This window comes from Poecile atricapillus, chromosome W, assembly GCF_030490865.1.
Source record: "Poecile atricapillus isolate bPoeAtr1 chromosome W, bPoeAtr1.hap1, whole genome shotgun sequence".
Classification (NCBI taxonomy): Eukaryota; Metazoa; Chordata; class Aves; order Passeriformes; family Paridae; genus Poecile; species Poecile atricapillus.
In genome coordinates, this window is record NC_081288.1 from 55,045,035 (window position 1) to 55,064,983 (window position 19,949).

Below are 19,949 nucleotides of genomic sequence, written 5' to 3' on the forward strand. Positions count from 1 at the left end.
AAGCTAAGCAGCTAGAAACAATCTTCTAATTTTTATGCCATTTATAGGACACTGTTTTCCAAAGACCAACTGATTGCTCCAAAGACAGGAAAACTAAAGCAAGACTCCACATTATTTGACGGAATTGACAAAAGAAAGCATTTTATAAATATCCAATCACATGAGTAAAATTTTATTTTGTGGAAAACACAGAGGCCTAATCAGTTTCTACTGCTTGTGAAATTATTTGCAACAATTACCAAGTGTTCAGTTTTAAGCTTAAAGCTTGCTTTTCATCTTAATTTCCCATGATTACCCACTGATTTAAAAATGCTGCATATATAGATGCCAAGAAAATAGTAAATTGTTTCCACCTATACACAAAGATAGGCTATTAGAAATAAAGCCACTGCACAAGAGATGCTGCTTTTTCTTATTTGAAGGCAGAAGGAAGAAAGAAATTTTTTTTAGAAATAACAAAACCACTTCAAGTATTTTCTATCACTTCTGAAACATGAGAAGATAGTTCTGCTTAACACATAGCCAAAACATTTAAGGAAATAAGAGACTAAAATTAATTAAATAAATAAATAATTAACACCTAAGAACAGATTCCCTGTCTTGCTTGTGCCCTGATAGCCAGACAAGTCAGCTGCAATATTCCTTAATGAAGTTTACTGATGTGAAGGTATCAATGATCATTAAGTAATGCTACAAGAAAAGGGATGAAACAAGGGACTGCTGTTTAACAAATAAAACTACTTGTCTGAACTTAAGTCTGCTGTTGTCCAGTAAAGAGATCCTTCACTCCTAATCCTCAGTCAGCCAGTTACAGACAGCTCACATTTTAACAAGTGTCCTCAGATACAAATTCATTTGCCTTTCCAGTACCTCCCACAACCCCCCAGTTCGGTTAGAGCTGGCCAACTCCTTTTCAAAACATTGCTCACATTGCTCAATGGTAGATCGCAGAAGACCAACAATTAAGGTGTGGGTAAACAGCATAGCATATAAAGCCTAATCAAACAGCACATGATTAAGAGAGACATTCTTTTATATGACACAGCATGAAGATATTTTTAAATCCCACAACCTCAGTTGTAGATGTAGAGAAGTCTTCCTCAGCACATAGAAGACTTCAGCCTTCATAAGATATGACATAACCATAAGAATGCTGTGGATTATAATATTTCAAGCTATCTCAGTTTAGCAGATCATTTACCACCTGACGTACACAACCTGGGGCTTCCAGCAATGAGCAAACTGAAAACCATCACTTCCTGTTAACCTGCACAGCATCACTCACTGAGCTGCACCTCACTGCTTAGTGATGCTGAAGCCTTGGCTGGACACAAAACAGCACACATAGCAAAAGAGTTACTTGGGTTCTGGAGTTTAAGTTGTTCATATAGTTACCTTCAGAAATAGAGAATGTGCTGCATTATGGGCTTTCCATAAATTTGTCACTGTCTACTGCCATGGAACAGAAATTCTCATTAAAGATATTTCTCTTGCAGTTCCATTCCCTCTCCAATCTCCCTAGAACCACTCAGATTCAAAGCATGTAAGACTGTTCTTGCCAAAGCTCAGAGAATTTTTAGACAAAATGCTGAAGTCTACCTTTCAATTTTGATCCATTTTAAATTTGTCAAGACTCCTAAGGCTAGAATGAACCTTTTGCAACCAGACCATTGTAAAGATACATAGATGAACCAGTTCTAAAAACTGTTTCATGGTCATACACAGAAACTGCAGATTCAAGTCAAGAATCACGAGTTTCATGAAATGCACAGGATAAAATTGTTCGCCTCTGTTTTGTTCTATTCCACTGCCCATCCAGCTACAAGAAAATCCAGCTTCCTTCCCACAACATGCCCTTCTCTTCTACAGTAACTCACTGCCTTCATGCACTAAAGTCCTCTTTCTCCAGCCCTCACCAATCATTCCATTCTCTGCACAGTAATATTTTGTAGATGCTAGTTCCTTATTAAATGCAGATTCTTACAAGCAAATCCTCAAACCCACTTAAATATAATATACGATATAAGATATGAGAGTGCTTTGAGAAAAGACATTAGAATTCAGGCCCATTTTTTCAGAGTTAGACCCACTGCATTCCTTATTGACCTACTCAATGAAATAGGTATCATTTAGTTCACAAGCAAAAATCTGTAGAACAACAGTTAAATTGATTAAGGAAAGGATGTGAAGCATAAACCTCAGGAATTCATGAATTATCCCAGCTCTGGAACACTCATTAATGAGCCCTTGAAAATGCTTTTCAGCATCCACTTGATACTCCCAGGTCCAGAGTTAAAAAACAGATTAAAAAATGAGTATTTGCTTTGCAGAGGTGATGTTTAGGTAAACTGCATTGACAAACTTTACACTTGAAGACAGAAAGTAGTATGGAATTTTGACTTTTGATACTTAGGGAAGATTGAAATAAAACAGCTTAAGTTGTTTTAAAAACTCTTTTATAAGAGTACATTAATTACATGCCAACATAAAACAAAGAACTCCCTTCAAAATATTAAGAAATATTGAGAAAAGGCTATTAAAAGTAAAACCTCTTTGAATAATAGCCAGCAACTGGTCTCACAATTGTGTATAGAAGTTGTGTCCTGTCCTGTAAAGCAGACTCAATCCACTTACATAAAGGTGCTTAGAGATGCAACCCCCCCCCATTTTCACCATGCCACAATTCAACATGTATTAATTCCTCCTTAAGCAGTTCACTTTTGAATAGAATTTATGACAATTCAAGTCAGACACAAGAAAATGTATCTGCATATAAGATTTTTTTTTTTTAATATATACCAGCAACTGAGTCTGCTATGAATAGTTATTCCCAGTGACAAGTCTTAGAAAGTAGATATAGTATGGGGAATGAAAAAAGGCATGAAGATGTGTTAGTTCTATGATCCCTTACCATATTCAAAGTTTACTGCAGGATAAAACATTAGATATGAATGCCCAAGAGACTGCTGGCTTTCATTTTGTTCTGGCAACAAGAAGTTGCATGCTAGTGTTTGCTTCTCCCCTGTGCCTCAGTTTCCTTATCCGTAACATTGAAGGTAGACACTGACCTCTACCTCTGTAAACTGCTTTGATAACTACTGATGAAGAAGCATTATGCTGTCACAGACAGAAATTACTTTTGGAGGGTGTGGGATATGTGTCAACATTATTGTCTCTGCTAACAGCAAAGGTTAAAACAGGCTAATTTTCACATCTGTTTTAGACAGGAAATGGAGATATTCTTTTACCATGAGGGATGCCCCTCGAGTCTAATGACATTTATTACAGCTAACAGTTTCAATTATCACTGCCCAAAGGGGCTCCCTTCTTTGCAGGTACCTGCACTACGTTTACCAATGTTCTGGAGGCCAAAAGACACTTTAAATTCACCTGTCTGTAAACAAACTTTAGTGGTTTGGAAGCAGTGTCACAGAATGGTGGTCTTAGATGGCCAAATGTATGAAGATCTCAGGCTTAGAATTTAAATCACCTATTTCCATTCTAGACAAACCATGGCTGCAAATTCTTAGCAACAAACTTACTAATGCTTTTGGTAAGTCACCATCACACTACTTCTTTACACAGTACATCTAACTTGTGATTCTTAAGATGGAAGACTAAAGAGTACATGATGTATAACTCAAAACTTCCTATGTACCTGGAATTTCTCAATGGTCTATTCCACAACAACCCCTGAGCAATAATAATCCATGAAGTCTCAGCATGTAAGCATTGAAAGAAATGTAAGACGATGCACCAAAAACCAACAACAACAACAAGTTGTTTTGAAAACCAGGCACTCTATCCTAGTTCTGTCACAGCCCTTTTAATAAGGGCAATCTCACCATCCCCATATAGCTAGGTCCTTTTACAAAGGATTAAGATTACATTGAAAAATGCTAGGGAGAGTTTAGTTGAGCTTTTGGCATTGCTACTTGGACCTCTAAACTCCCCCGAGAACTGAAAAATCCACTGTAACATGGCCTTTGCAGCTCAAGATTTGTGTTTGAACTCTCAGGTCAGGTATTACAAACCTTCAATTTCTACAACTGAAAAAAAGTCCCCAACAAAAAATAGTTTGTGTTTTTGTTACACTCTCCCCCTTGATTGTCCAAATGAGTAGAACAAAGGTAATATTTGAGTGTAGTGTATTAAAGGGAAAGAACACACAGCCTTAAGGAAAGAATTGCTGAGTTTGCAGTATTCAATTTCCAGGGTGAAAAAAGAAATTAATAAAACTGATCTCTGCTAAGCTAGGACTTAATAAAAAGTTCAGATTAAGAATTATTTTGAAATTCAGATATTAACAATGGAGTTGACAATTTCCTTTCTGAACTTGCTACCCACTATCTAAAAATAAATGAAGATGGCTGCTGAATGGGACAGCTCCTTCAAGGAAGCCAAAATTCTTCTGTAACTCCTTATAGTGCCAGAATGTTTCTTATAATGAAGTTGCCCGCTCTACTGAACACACCTAGAAGAGCAAGAACTGTAAAGAATCTACTTATTTAAAGTTAATGATAAAGTGCTTATTTATACAGGAAAAATAATGTAGAAAGAAGGCAGCAAGATGTATTTTTCCACTGCACTTAACACTTCAGTGTCCAAATGTAGTCACCAGTTTCCAGTTTAAGAAAAAAATTAAAATATCACGTAGTACTTATTTTTTCTTTCTGGTAGAGGTGGTAGTACACATAGAAAAGGGGAGGAACAGATACAGTGATATTGTTCTCAATTTTTAATTCTTTAATATTAATGTCTGAATGATCAGAACAAAATCACCCTCATCTTCATTGGAGATACTTAGCTCCCCATAACTGCTGCATTCCTGTTTGTAACTTGTGAACATTGTTCAATAGCAGTAACATATATGCTACATGAAAAGTTACATGTACCCACCTGAACTTACAAGTAATATAAAAATTATTTCACTCTACTTAGAATAGTACTAGTAGTACTAGACTCATATGAGAAACAAAGCTTACAATAAAAATCAAAATTTATTAGACCAATATGGGAGTTTAGAATGCACAAAGTCACACCAATATAATTAACATGGACACATGAAAGATACTTTAACAACTCTTAGGACAGAAAATATTTGTTCCAAAGAATAGCTAAAAGAAACATCTGGTCTGAAGCTGACCTTTAATCTTTTTGGTGAGTATCATCTGAATTAATAAAATCCAACAAGTTGAGCCAAATATTAACTTAAATGAAAAAGATATGAAGATAGCTTTGCTTGTGATCACAGTGAAGTTGTAACACTGACAATCACCAAACTTTTGCACTAATTGCAGTCCAATTAGCCAGTATTATTATCCTAATCAAGCATCAGATTTGACGCATTACATGCTTCAGTTTCTGAACTACTTTTCTGCAAGTCTCCAAGTCTGTTCTGGAGCTGAGAGAAGCTAACATGCTCAATGTTACTGGATCCTGCTGCTTGGGAGAACTGGCAACTGTTTTCTTGTCATGTGAAGTGTTTGTCACTATTCTGAAAACCTCCACTTATGCAATAAATTACAGTACTTTTACAACAGTGCAAAATCAGCAGATAAATTGTTACACCATACTAACATAATAAAAATGTACATAATAAATGTTATGCTATTTATAATCATTGAACAGATAAAAGTTATTAGTGACATAGTGATTATTTTTTTCAGATGTGCAACACTTTTGGAAACAAGACATTCCTCTGTAAGGGCACTGATGTTCCTTAAATTGCAATGACTGAAAGAAGGTATGCCTTGTCAAAGCAGACTTTGGATTTCCAGGTTTTGTGTGAATACACCCTCCCTTCCTTTGTGACCAACGAACTACATCAATTGCTCTGAGCACCTAACAGCCTCAATCTGTTAGTACAGAAACAGAAAACTCCTGATGTTGAGTGTATGACAGATAATAACACTCCCATGAGTATACAGTTTAGACAAAAAACAAGCTGGTTACCACACTAAGACAAAATTCAAGGAAAATTACAGCCTACTCAAGAGACTTTACATGAATACAGAAATAGGGTACCTCTCCCAGTTTCCCGGAGTAAATTATCACAGGTGTGGGACCTACATAATAGCAATACATTGCTAGAAGTTCAGTATGGTTGATTGTATGCACATCATACAATCTGTATCATTAGGTCTCAAAAGACCTGTAAGATAAACTGTGAGAAGCTTTTAACACCATGGTACAAAGATTTCCTACAGGAAGATGGTGATGGAGAGTGCCAGTAACACAGCTGGATCTTGACAAAGTCTTGTTGGGGGGGGGGGGGAAGGAGGGGGGGGCCTGAGGTAAATAAATCCTGATTTTGATAGTCTAGTATCCATTCCTGGGCACACAGAACAGATTTACAGAATAAATTGAAGGCTAGTCAGCTTCACCAATGGAAGTGTCTCATTGAACATCTGTTAGATCTCTGAAAACTGCATCCTTCAGAAGGCCACTGCCACCCACCATGTTATGTGCAGTATAATTGCACATAGCTTGATACATAGCTTGAGAGTTTTTTATTAGCTTATGTGGAACTAAGATCTTTAAATCTACCAATCCCTACGTAAAAGCTTCAGTCCTGCAACAAATCCAACAGTCCTCTGCAGAATTCCAGACTTCAAGAAGTGACATGTCAGTCAGCTCATACCAGGACTAGGTTGCTCTAACAAACCAGGCACCATGCTGCACTTCAAGTGCCCAGAGCACCTGAATTGAAAAACAACCTTTGATCATGCATGGCAGACATCTGTATTCACAGCTGATTTGTTTATTTGGAGTAAGCCAACTATGTAACACCCTTTGCTAATTCAGAGTTGCATCATAGTGATATTTTTTGTATGTGGTGACCTTGGAGAAGTTATTTCCAGTCAAATGGATATTGGTACTGCATCACTGCATCGCTAAAACAATTACTGCAGCCAGAATTGACATGCAAGCCACCATCCTGAAATAAAGCCTAAAAACACTCAGTTTCTAAATCCACGACAGATTGCTATCTCCCTTCTGCTCTGAACCAAATGCTACCTGTTGTAGGAGAGAACTGCTTGCACAGCACCAAGCCTCACGAGAGGACCTGTTCCTGACAGTGTTGACTTTTAAAAGTGACATTGGGAAAAAAATATGGCCTGAAGGGAGAGAGGGAATAACCAAACACTCAAGGGGAAAAAATGATAAACTAAAAACTTGAGAAGAGTGTTTTACAGAACTGAGGCATGCAAACACTATCTAGCAGATCTTGTGGACACAGAAGACAGAACGAACTGAAAAAGTTTCCTCGGACTGAAAGAGTCTCCTGACCTCATACTTTTATACCTCAAACCAAACCATTGATTAAGGTGACTTACCAGAACAGACACAGTATGTGATGATTTAACTATCACTAATTACACTACTTCACACCCTAGAACAGTCTCTGGACCTCAATCAGGAAACAAATTATTGAATCTATGCTTACAGAAACTGCGACAACACTCCAAAATGCAGCTTCAAGTAAGATTCCAAGAGAACTAAGCACACCCCTGGAGGCTCTGAAGATGCACAGAACTTGTCTAACATTACTCACAAAGTACTCATCAGAAAAGAAACCTTCAGACAGGATACATTTTCTTGGTAGGCCATCCCTCTGCAAATGAGAAGTGAAGTGAAAGAAATGCAGCATCCTTTGAAGTCATCTCTCCTGTACCTCATGTACTCTGTAGAAGCACAGCCACAAGTCAGCTATATCTTCCTACAGAAGGCAAAATATTTTTTTTCCCTCCTGAAATCAGAGATTAGAAACCTTATGAGTTTGTGTTCACAGTATCAGTATCAAATAGACTTGATAATTTGTCCACTGCAGCGGGTGATTGCATGCACAGGCACACTTTCATCTGCTGTAAACTTCTAGGCACTTGCATTTTCTCAGGTTTCCAAAAGCAATTTCTGGGAGCAGAAAGACAATACTGAATTTTGCTGCTGCCAGGAAAACCAGGTTTGACTTGACGTTAATGTCAAAGCAGGCATCTGCACAGCAGCAGAGCTGACCCTTATTCTCTGATCTACATGTTACTGACAATGCTAGAATAGACAACTCGCATCTCCCCATCCCCAGAACTGCGTTTGTCTCCTTGCAGATTTTCCTGGTTGTGCAGATATGAGCTACTAAGACCTGGGGCCACTTTCTGGATATGATGGGAAATGGTGCAGAATGCATATATGCATAGAGGAACAAATTCTCTTCCCAACACAACACAAATTGGGTAATGATGCCTCTACCCCATATGATGTACAAGGAGCTATTTACACCATTCTAATCCCAAAACCACACATATTAATTTGAGCAGCTATAACTCAAATCTGTGCCAGGAAGTGTGCCAACAAATTGAACACCACAGACGGACACGGAACAGTGCCTGAGTTCGTGCTACTGCCCCACTTAGGTCTCTTAGCCATCAGTATGTTACTACAGCTGGCTGACAGACCAGAGGTAAGAAAAAGGACAAGATACATCCTTCTGCCACCAAACTTAAATGTTATCAGCGACATAAAGGTATGGTCCAGACAGGTATGGCCACTGTGAGAGATGGACTCCTTGGTAACACTGTGTGAATCCTGGAGCAGCAGCATGAATACTTAATTTTTCAACAAACAATTTTCATAAACAATATGAAAAGAGGACAGAGAAATAAACAGGATTTGCCATTTACAGGCAGAAAAGACCAGAGATGTTCAAAGAGGTTGCTAAGGAAAAGCCTCAGTGACGAACTGAAGCATTCAAAGCAAGAGCTCCTAACAGACACAAAAAGATGAAGTTAAAGCCATGACATGGAGTGAGATCTATATATCCCAGCAAAACATTTAGCACCAAATCTATCTCCATGCATCCTATCAAACAAAACTGTAACACAGCTATAGGCATCTAGATGCTTGAACTAAGCCAAGGAAGGGCATGCCCTGAGCAGAGACAGAAGTTGTATTATCAGTCTCTCAGTTATAGAAATACTGACACCTGAATATGATAGGGAAAAATCTCTTAAAGACAACACTATTTTTTAAAATAAAGAAATGGTGTACTGAATTGCTACTGAGTTCTAGACACCAAGCGCAACCAGTATATACGTGTTGCAATCACACTTTAAATTTCAAGCTATACCAGGTTTTAAAGTTCCAGCTACGCAAACCGAACACAATCTAACAGTACAGTGTAACACAAAGAGAACAACATTGTTTAAGAAAGGTCAAAATTACACCACCTATTGCATGGCTAAAATATACTGGTTCACTTAACATTGTACAAAATTAAGCCCAAACCCTAAATTTTTAAAACTGTTATCAGGTTGCTAAAGATATAAATGCCAACAAATGCATGCCCAGTTATAAAATTAATTTCATACCTGAAGTACTCTTAACTAAAACCTAAAGCAAATAAACAAGAAAACAGCCCTGCATTTAATTTGTTAGAAACTACTGCTTCCTTCTCTGTAAATGCAAGGGGAAGCTTTTGCCTGTGGCATTGCACAGAACACACACCACTACAGGATGTTCATAGCTTTCTTCCTCTTTTCAGTTAACCACAAAAATCAAGCACAGTTTTACAGAGAGGAGCTTATTTGGATGCCTTTGTGTGTATTTAGTGTCATAAGCCAAGTGATGTTTCTGTTTGCTTTGTCTGACTGAGGGGGAGTAAAGGGAAAAAATGTCTACTTAGAAAGAATGACCACATCTTAGCTGTGCTCAGAGAGAGCTGTCACATGGTTAGAGGAGCGGGAAATAACTTACAGTTCAGTCAAAGCAGGACTAAGCAATTCTGTGGTTTTAAATCTGAGCCTGCAGAATTGCTGAAACTGTATCTTTCAGTATACAGTTTCTTAATATAGCAGCTTACAAACTGGAGAGTCCGGTCTTGCCTGGAGAAGCAGCAGTGAAGGGTGGAGCAAGAAGCCTGAGGAATACCATACTCCTGTTTTTGTCTACCCTTCCCATATCCACTAAAAGTTCTCTTCCCTATAACGACATTAACGTGACTTTGGCCAGTGAAGATAAATATAGGTGAGAAATGTATAATGGCCAGGTCTCAGGCTCAAGTGTACTCCATGTCTGCATCAGCTAACAGCTGCCTGGCATAGACACTGCCTCCTCTCCAAATGTCTCTCCTTATGCAGCACTCTGCTGAGCTACAATGAATGCCATGTCTATCCCAGCACTGTGTATGGGTAGGACTACACATCTGATGAGACACAAATCAGGTTCTCCTTTGTTCATCCTCAAGAACAAAACAGTTGAGGAACTGAGGAGGGGGTATAAGGGAGTGGAGGAGAGAATGGCAAGGAGGAGAGTCAGTCCTACCTGGAGATATTTGCGCAGTTTATGCATGCAGGAGCAGCTGAAGGGAGAAAGGAAGATTTTGGAAGCACTTGAGGTGCCAGAGGGAAACAGGAAAGGAGGAAACCCTGTTACTGTGACAGGACAGAAAACTTACTAAAAACAAAAAGAGCACGTGTTAAGAGAGTGCAAGGAGAATATCATGAAAGCAGAGACCTGAGATTTTGAGGGCAGTCACTACGCAGGACTACAAGGTACATCAGCAGGATGGGGCTTACAAAAGAAATAGTGGTTAAATTAATTGCTAAAACAGAAAATTCTTTTAAAGTCAATAAATTACTGCTTCTGTTAGAAAATGTACTAAGGAGGTTGTAAAAAATCCCTTACTTTCCTTTATCCCCAGCATAGAAGAATATTAATACAACAAATTAATACCCATTCCTTATCCACAAATCACACAAATTGGTTGTCGCCTTGAGAGGGGAGAAAACCTTTAAAATTTACTGCCAAATTCCCACTTTCAAATATTCTAGCTCTTCAGCCTAAACAGCAAGACAAGTACTAGGGCTTGTTACTTAATGTCAGCAAGTGCTGGCTAACTTTTGGGAAAACCATTATCATCAGTAATACTTGCAGTAAATGCACTTTTTAAAAGGATTTGCAATCTCAGAGGCAAGAGTTATCTTTGCATAATTGAAGTTCAAATAATGAAAAACAGTTTTCTAAGCTGTTCAAAAAGGCAAAAGTCACACTTTCTTTTGCTAGGTTGATGTTTCTCAAATTGCAGGCACTGTACCTTCACATGCAAAATATGCTTATATGGGAGTGTATCTGTGCTCACTAAATACAATACCCTGTTGCTGCATAGTGGTTAATGAACAAGGGGAGATAAAGCCAAAATAACACATTTGCATTGAAGGGAAAGGAGATGAATGCAGGGAAATTCTGAATTACATGAAGTTCTGCAGGGGAAAATGGTGTGTGAAACTGTCTTACAGAAATTGAAACACAACCTTAGTGTGATCTTTCAGCTTTAAGCTAGACACACTGGAGAACTGAAAAATGTATTAACACTATTCCTCAGAAAACCTAAAAAGAAAATGCTGCCTTAAGAGTGAGGATTTTAAGGACAGTGAAATAAACAGCAGAGGGAAAACAGCCTCACCAAGGTGGGGATGCATGAAAGCAAGTGCCTAAAGTGAGAAGCAATCTGCAAATGTGTTGTGGAGCTCTGCAGCAACAGTTTCCTTGCCAGCAATGATCATCTCTACAGAACATTATGTCTACAGGAATTGAGTAATTCATTTAATGAACTTATTCCAGAATCATATATTCTTAACACAGACATTCTAATCTGAGTTGCCTTAAGTGTTATTTACTGCACAACGAGGTGTCAGCAAAACTGTCTACCTTTAACTGAGAAGTGTCTGAGAAAACACTACTAAATTTTAAGAATTAAGTGAGCAGCTTTCTAGGAAAGTGTCCCTATGATTGAACTGCATCTTTTCTTTTTCTATTTGGACCTTCTAGAACACTGCTCCTATCATGTGATGAACACAATACACTTCAGGATCTTCAACTTTAACTTCAACTGCCCCTGAAGGTAACTGCACACCTACTGTTCCCATTTTATTGGATATTCAGGCATCAACAACATGTCTGGAAGCCACAAAAGATAGGGTGGCAGTGTACCCAAGCAAATACCCTGAGAAAGTATCTTGTACAGCATCTGAATCATGTTCCAGTAGAGTGGGCTGTTTAAAACTACCCATGAAGGCACACTTCTAGTTCCATTAAATCCACTCTGCAAGATTTACTGCTACAAGGAAAACAAACTAGCCAATAAAAAACAGTCCATCTGTGCATAAGAAACACAATGTCAGCCTTTCTTCAGGAAACTGTACCCTAACCTACCAATAAGCAACTCTGTCGAGTGCCTGTGACACATTTTCTTTACTTCCTGTAGTTTATTATTTAGGTATTAGGTAATGAAACCATAAGTCTCCTGCATACTAAGATTTATTTCTGTACTACAAAGATTCCTCAAGAGACAAGCCTATGAAACATGCTCACTGGAGGAGAGGATACTGTAAATCTTAGCACACAGCTTCAAGTCAACAGCAAATATTCCCAGCAAACTGAGCATTTACAGCTCCACAAACCCCATCTACTCTGCAGACAGTTCTGCCTATAAGAGGTCAATGACAGGACTGGGCCTTTTTTCACTTTGGTTAATACACTAGTACAGAGTTCCTAGGTGGTACTCACTCATCACATACAAATACCTTCAATGCTTTACTCCACCCATGCCAGCACTAAGCTAAAAGCTGCCAGTGGCAATTGCTGCCACTGTTGGTACCTGCAGCCACTATGAGTGAAAGCAATACACAAGCTCTTAATGCTGGTACTATTAAAAGTAGAGCAATAAGGGTCATAGAAACTTCTAAAGGAAAAAACAGGTGATATTTTTCAGCCAGAAGTACCAGAACTCTTTCAGAAAAAGAAATTCAAGATTTAAAACTAGAGCATTCCCCATTATTATGTTTTTAGTCTGAAACTGCATGGTTCTTATGCAATGGATCTTGAACTCTTCACTTGTGACAAGTTCAGCAGCTGCTACATCTTTCAGAACTCCAGAAGAAATAATCAGAGAGAAAAAACATTCTAGTTATAAAAAAATAAAAACAGTATTTACAAGCAGATAATGCCAAGAAATCACATCAATTTTCCATTAAAGGAAGAACAAAGTAGTCTTTAAATTTACAAATTCGCTTGAAATAGCAAACTCAATATTTTATCTTCTAACACGAGCCGACCTCTTCCTTGGGCATTCTCCTTAGCAAGGGCTATCTAGACATCTTGGTGAAAAACTTGCAGTCAAAACTTGACTGTTCATCTGAATCCTACATTAAAATTTTGCCCTCTTCTAAATTACTTAATATGAGTCTTAGCTGTGAAAAACCAGTAAGTTACAACACAACAGCTTGTGACTACAAATCGTTCTCATCCTGTTGTTTTATGTATACCATAGGATTCCAAAGCACTTATCAGGAGCGTGAGTAGCATAATTAACCATCTGATTCACCACAGAGACGCTGAGAGACTTTCAGCACCTGATTGACTTCAAAACAGACAAAATATATCTACAAAGATGCTCAGAAAAGAATGTAATAATGCTGAAGCCTTAATAGTGAGGTCCAGGTTCCAGGTCTATGTTAGTAGATCACCTTTCATTCAGCAATACATAATGCTTCACAACAGACACACAGTGACTGAAACTTGTACCAGGAATCACTCCTTGTATCAAGACACAATTTGTCTAGCACATGAGGTACAAGAACAGCCAGGAGATATGTAACCACTTCAGTCACTGAAGCAAAGTAAAAACTTCTGTTAACTGAGTTTCTATCCTAAAATCAGATTAATAGGAGATTCAGATAACTGACAGTGAGGTTTATTGAAATTATGGGATTTTAACACCTACATTTCTGTCTCTTAGTCCTTAATAATATCCCACACTTTGTGAATTGATGTTTTGTCTCAAATACATACTATGAGATGCAGTGCCTTCTAGACTGTTCCCAAGCAGTCTCAAAACATTTATCATCCATGGGTAAATAAGCTAAAGCAGTGAAGTATGCTGTAAAGACTTCAACAGCAAGCTGTGAGGAAAACGAGCATGAGCAACACACTATGATAAGGATGATGGTTGTACCACTTGCTCTACAGAGTCTGATATGATCCATTACTGTGAAAATCAGTTTTATAGGCACAGGTTTGGTTTAAAGCAGCTGTCAAAACCCCCCTGTTATTCCCTCTAGAATAGAAGATTATCATTGAAAAATTGTTCAGGGAACTCACTCTAGTGGATACTAGTGAGGTGTCTAAAGATGTTATATGTCTTTTATAGAAGAGTGTGAATCTCAAAAGAAATACAGGCGTAATTCTCAATAATCTCCTGTTCAACAAGACCCCATCCTTTACACTATATCTTCTCCCTCTACAACTCATTTAAAAATAAATGCAAAGATGAGAGAATCACCACTGAATTAATGACTCAGTTCTCCCTACTTGTACAGGTGATAAGTCCTTTTTAAACTGCAACGTCAATGTTTTCTGGATGTACAGACTGCAGCCTGAACTCAAACTGAGGAGTCCTAACACTTCTCAGACACGTGAAGCTGCCCATTACTTAGACCTGTAGTCTACCTTCAAATCTTAGTTCATGCTGTTTTCATGAGCACAAGTAATCTTACTAGTCCCCTCCTGATAAAACATTTAATTCTTATCAATTAAGAGCTATAACTGCTATTCAAGTTTCTATTTTGTTTAATCTCAACTATTACTGCAATTTGTTCTTTGGCTCCGATATACAAACTTACTCTGGTCACATGCACTTTTAAAAGCAGCCAAAACAGTCTTCTTAGTTAGCTTACTGCTGTGTTACTTCTTTCTGCAACCTTCCTGTTTACCGTATGAACCATGGCAAGATCTTACAAAGAACAACATACTCCTAGCCTTATTCATTACAACTTATCCAAGTGTGAGTCCTACTTCTAAGAAGCATAAAATATCTATACTCCATTTTATCTATTTCTAATGCTACCAAACAAATATTTCTCATGCTTTTTTTTTTGTTTCCTAAGGCCTCTCAAAATTATTTCTATAGAATAAACTAGTTTTTCATTACTGACATATCTGACCAATATTAATCATGCAAATTATAAAAACTACTTCTTTATTACAGATTATAAAAGGGACACCTAGCATTTACTTTTTCTTACAAAACTCATTGTTATTTAAAGTAATGATCTGTAACTAACCAGAACTTCCACAAAAACATCTAAGTTGGGCATAATCACCAAAAAAAAAAATCATTAATATGCACAAAACTAATCTCATAGCTCCCCTTAGTATAAGTGTACATAAATTTTATTTCTATGGTATTACTAAGAAGTTATTGAAAGCTTTTTACAGATAGCAAATTTTACACCTGACCCAGACAACAAAGGTCACAAGCCTGAATGAAAATTAATTACATGACTAAACAATGGAAGTCCTAAAAGGCTTTACCCTGGATACATTCTGTAAGTAGTGCTATAGTTGGATTTATATTTCAGCCAAATTAACTATAGCTACGGCTTTGACTATTAGCCAGTGGCTTGGCTTTGAAAGCCTGATGTGTCATGGACAAAGGTATTTTAATTGCTTATAGATTCAGATAAACATTTTACAGCTCAGCAAATGGAAGGGGAAAAAAAAGAGTAGGAAAAAAAAGGTCAATTACCCTCTGTACGTACATTTGGTTAGTAGTAAGTTCCTCAAAGTACCGGTAGCAGTCTGCGAAATGGTATCAATCTCAGCAACACACAGAGTGATGGCTCTTTACCACTTCCCCCACTCATAGGAAATTTTTCCATCAGGCTTCATTATTTAAGATGCCATTGGAACTATGTCCATTTCCAAGTTCACAGACTGTGAGTACTCAATTGAAGTTATACTACTTGATAAATTCCTTTGCTTTTCCACAGAACAAATTCAGATAGTTGAATCCTCAACGTTATTTCAAAATAACTGCCTTGTTACCAGTCAGAAATAAAGGAAAGACTGAAATAAATCAGATTCAGAGCACCACATACTTTCTTAACTAAGCCCTTCAGGCCTGATGGCAGCACAATGGCATCCATTAAGAACTCTATAAATTATTACTACAAAGAGTATCTAGGAGCATAGTTTAATATCTCAATTTTCCTCTGGTGTTCATTGCAGTAGTGATCTAAACACAAGGTCTAGTCAAACAAAACCCAAAATTATGTCAATGTGGCTGATACACATCACATCCAGTAGCCTCTCCATGCCCCAGAGTGACAGAAACACCACCTGCAGCAGCAAGGCAGCCCAGATATTTCAGGTGATTGCAAGACCAAGCATTCAGCACCCTACAGAACTCACAAAATTTTCCTTTCTTAAAAAGCAGCACTTACAGTCTGAAACTTCACTAATGAATAATTCAAATATGGATATTATGAGATCAAGTATCATAAGCATTACAGCAAAAAAGCATTTATCAGCCTTTTTGAGTTAATGTTGAGTCAAGCTAGAAGGTCAAGAGTCCCAAGAGTCCTACTGGGATCAAAGAGGTACTGCGGTTTCAAGTTAGACAGCCGAGGCTGTTACCATCTCCAGGTACTCATTCCACTTCTCTCCTTAAGACAATGCCCTGCAAGGGACAGAATATTTTATTTGTTCACTTGTTTCTCAATTTCTGGCTAATGCCACACAGTAAGCCAAAAAAGCTTGGTTAAATACCTCTAGACCTTCAATGCCCAAGTCCTCAAGATTGAGCAGAAAACCTCAACTGTACTAAAATAAGCCTATTTTAATAAATAAAATAAGCCTAAACTAAGAGATCATAAAGGGCTGGGGAAAAGGGTAAACAGACCACAATTATAAGAACCTCAACTGTAAAGTCATCCAATATTTACTGTAAATCAGAAGAATGTGTAATTTCAAGCAAGCCATCAATCCCATGACACCCAGATACTGTGAAGATATTTACCTCCAGTCTGCTTTCAATATACTATTTATGCAGAAAAGTTGGGAGCTTAACTAGGTGAGTTTTACAGCTGAGTATAATAGAAATCAAAAGTGCATTCGCCTGACAAGAAAAATATCAAGTTATAGAAAAGCAAAAACTGGAAATCAATTTAGACATGAATACATGCACTGTTTTTCATATTTAAAGTTGACATTTTTTTTTTTTCTTTCTTAGCAAAGAAGCTGAAAATATGACATGTTGCCTCAAAGCAACTGAGGCATTTCTACAAATCCATACTTTTCAAAACATATACCTTCTGACACACAACTTAGTTACTGTGACAGCATCTTATCTAACCCACCCCAACATAAATATTCTCTACTTCCTGTTCAGTTGCTGCATCTTATGTTTTCCTTGCAACAGTCAGTTTGATCAACAATACTATTTCAAAGTCCAAAGTTATGTGGAATCAGAATGACTACACGGATATCCTGCTTTAAGTCACAGTTTTAAGCTCATGAAAACTCTCCATAGCTCTACAGCAAGTGCATAACAGTATTTTACGTACCGGACACAATGCACCTGAATAGTCATTGTTTTGAAAAATACGATTTTTTAAAAAGCAGCTTCTTTTCCAACGAAAGTGGTTATCTTTTGAAGCTTTCAAACAGTTCTTTAATACAGCTAAGTAGTTTTAGTACAGTTTTATGTTACATGCAAGAAGGTATTCTGAAACCGAACTTACTGATACAGAAATAGGAAAATATGCGGTATTTGAGTACACGAACCTGTTGTTTAGGCTAAGAAAGTACAGACTAAACCAAGACAGGCCTAGCACTGACAGGAGCCTTCCTACAACTTCGTCCAGCACTGCTTTGTTGTACCGCTGGTGCACCTGGAGTCTGTCCCAGCCTTGTCGAGCAATGGAACTTTTACTCCCCAAGCCCCGCGACTGCTTCTTTGCAGCCGGTTCCCCCTGCAGCGTACGAGTCGGCTGCAGGGCAGGAGGAGCCCCGCCGGCCCCGGGAGCTCCATATGCCGGTGGACAGCGAGGGGCAGAAAGACGGCGCCCACACCGGTCCCCGAGGCGGTTTCGGAGCCACCCAGCGCGCCCGGCTTCGAAGGGAGCGAGGCCGGGCCCGGCGCTCAGGGCCGGCAGCCCCGCCGGACCGGGCCGGCCGAGGGGCCGCTGCCGCCGCCGTTCATCGCTCGCCGCCCTGCGCTGCGGGCGAGCCGGGCGGGCAGCGAGGCCTGCGAGGGCCGCCCCCCTCCCGACGCCGGGACGGGGCAGTGGAGCGGGATGAAACTTCCGCAGCCTCAACTTCGCAGCGCCCGGCCGGGCTGTCCTCACACGCCCCCGCCCGCCCCGGGCCCCGACCCGCCGCGCCCTGGTGGGGCGGCTGGGGGTGCCCCAGTCCCCTCGCCCCCCGGTCGGGACTTACCACGCATTTCTTGCCGAGGAAGCCGAAGAGGCTCTCGTTCTCCTGCGGGGTGAGCAGCAGCGAGCCCACGTTGGTGACCCGCCGCGGGGGCTGCTGCTGCGGGGCGCCGCTCATGGCCGGGGCCGGCCCGGCGCTGCCCTCGCCGCCCTGCGACCGATGGCGCCCGCGGCCCCTTCCTCCCCTTCCTCCGCCGCCGCCGGGGCCTCACAGCAGCCGCATCGCGGAGCCTCCCTCACGGGGCCGGGCAAGGAGGGAGGAGAAGAGGGGCGGCGGGGAGGGTGCCCGGGAGGTGGGCAGCCGTGAAACGGGGTGCCGGGCAGCGGTACAGCCCCCCCGGAGCCGCTCCGCGCCGGGGCCGATCCCGATCGCTCCCGCCCCTAAACTTCCAACTCCGGCCCGGCCCCGGCGGCCGCGCGATCCAACATGGCAGCGGGGGCGGGCGAGACCACGGCGCGCGGCAGCCAAGGGGGAGCCCGGCGAGCGCGCGGCCGCCGCGACCATGCGCCGTGCGGGGGGAAGGAGAGGGCGTCGCCTTCCGCGCCCGCCCCCTCGGTACCTGCCGGGCCGGGCGGTGCCGGGCACGGGGTCCCGGCGGGGGCGAGAGGAGGAGAGTGATCAGAGCACGAAGAAGAAGAAAGACAAGAAGAAGACGAAAAGGAGGAGCGGTCGCCGCCGTAGGGACGCGGCCGCTATCCCGCAGCCGTGGGAACCTCCGGGGCGCCGTGAGGGGCAGTGCCGCCCGGTGCTCCGGGCTGAGGTCATGGGGAGCCCGGGTCTGTGGGCGAATCGCCCGGAGCGCAAAGGGGCCCGGATAACATCGCATGAGCGCGAGTATCGGGGCCGCCCGCGGGGATGCGGGAACCAGCGTGTGCTGGAAGCCCTTCAGCTGTCAGTGGAACCCGGTGTAATTTGTAACCCAAAAGTCTTTTCTCGTTTTGTGGCAGAAGGGAAGCTTGTTGCCCGCGCAGGTCGCCCGGCCGGGGTTTCACTGTGCTCAGCCAGCGGGGACGCCGGGCGGGGGTGTCAGCACCCCCGGCCGAGCGCTGCCTGCTTTAGTCTGAGGTGAATAGTAGGTATTTCACTCTCTCCAGGGGCCAGCTGCTGAGGAGAAATCACGTATACAATCAACAGCCTTTGTCAGCCAGATTTCCGCCTGCTGCTTTCCATTTGACAGCAACCAGCTGCGATGAAGGTTGAAGACATTTCAAAAACCAAAGACCCAAAGCACTGGTGCTTATACTCAGCTTTCAGCTGCACAAAATAAATGTTCATGTTTCTCACGTGCAAAGGTGAAAAACAGATATCAAAGTAAGCACCTTGCTAGTTTTCTGTGGTTTTAGGTGAAGAGTGTGTCTCATCCGCTGATAAATTAATTGTGTGGAAGGTGCTAGGTGAAAGGTCTCCCACTATAATTAACTGTACATTGTAGAGAACTGAAGAAATACAAGAGGAAACGAACCAGGGAAGACAGGAGAAAATCCTGGGAACACAAGTCTTTATATGATGCTGTACTGACTTAGTATCTTCCAAAATATCAGGTGGGGACAAGATGGCAGCCCCTTCTGCTCTACTTACAGGCCCTTTTGCCTGTACTTAAGAGCTTGTAACTGTGTCCAAAAGTGCAAGGAAGGAAGAATATAGAAGAAAATCCTGATTTTGCACCATAAAAATAG

At 40.7% G+C, this 19,949-nt stretch overlaps 1 protein-coding gene across 2 annotated transcripts in view; it reads right to left on the reverse strand.

The window, feature by feature from the left end:
- Positions 1-18,747, reverse strand: part of LOC131591870 (actin nucleation-promoting factor WASL) — a 50,807-nt gene extending 32,060 nt beyond the window's left edge. For both annotated transcript variants that reach the window (XM_058862978.1, XM_058862977.1), the window contains exon 1: positions 18,277-18,747. In XM_058862978.1, the coding sequence (XP_058718961.1) occupies positions 18,277-18,390 (114 nt within the window). In that variant the 5' untranslated portion in view covers positions 18,391-18,747. The remainder of the gene's footprint in view (positions 1-18,276) is intronic.
- Between the last annotated feature and the right edge of the window lie 1,202 nt (positions 18,748-19,949).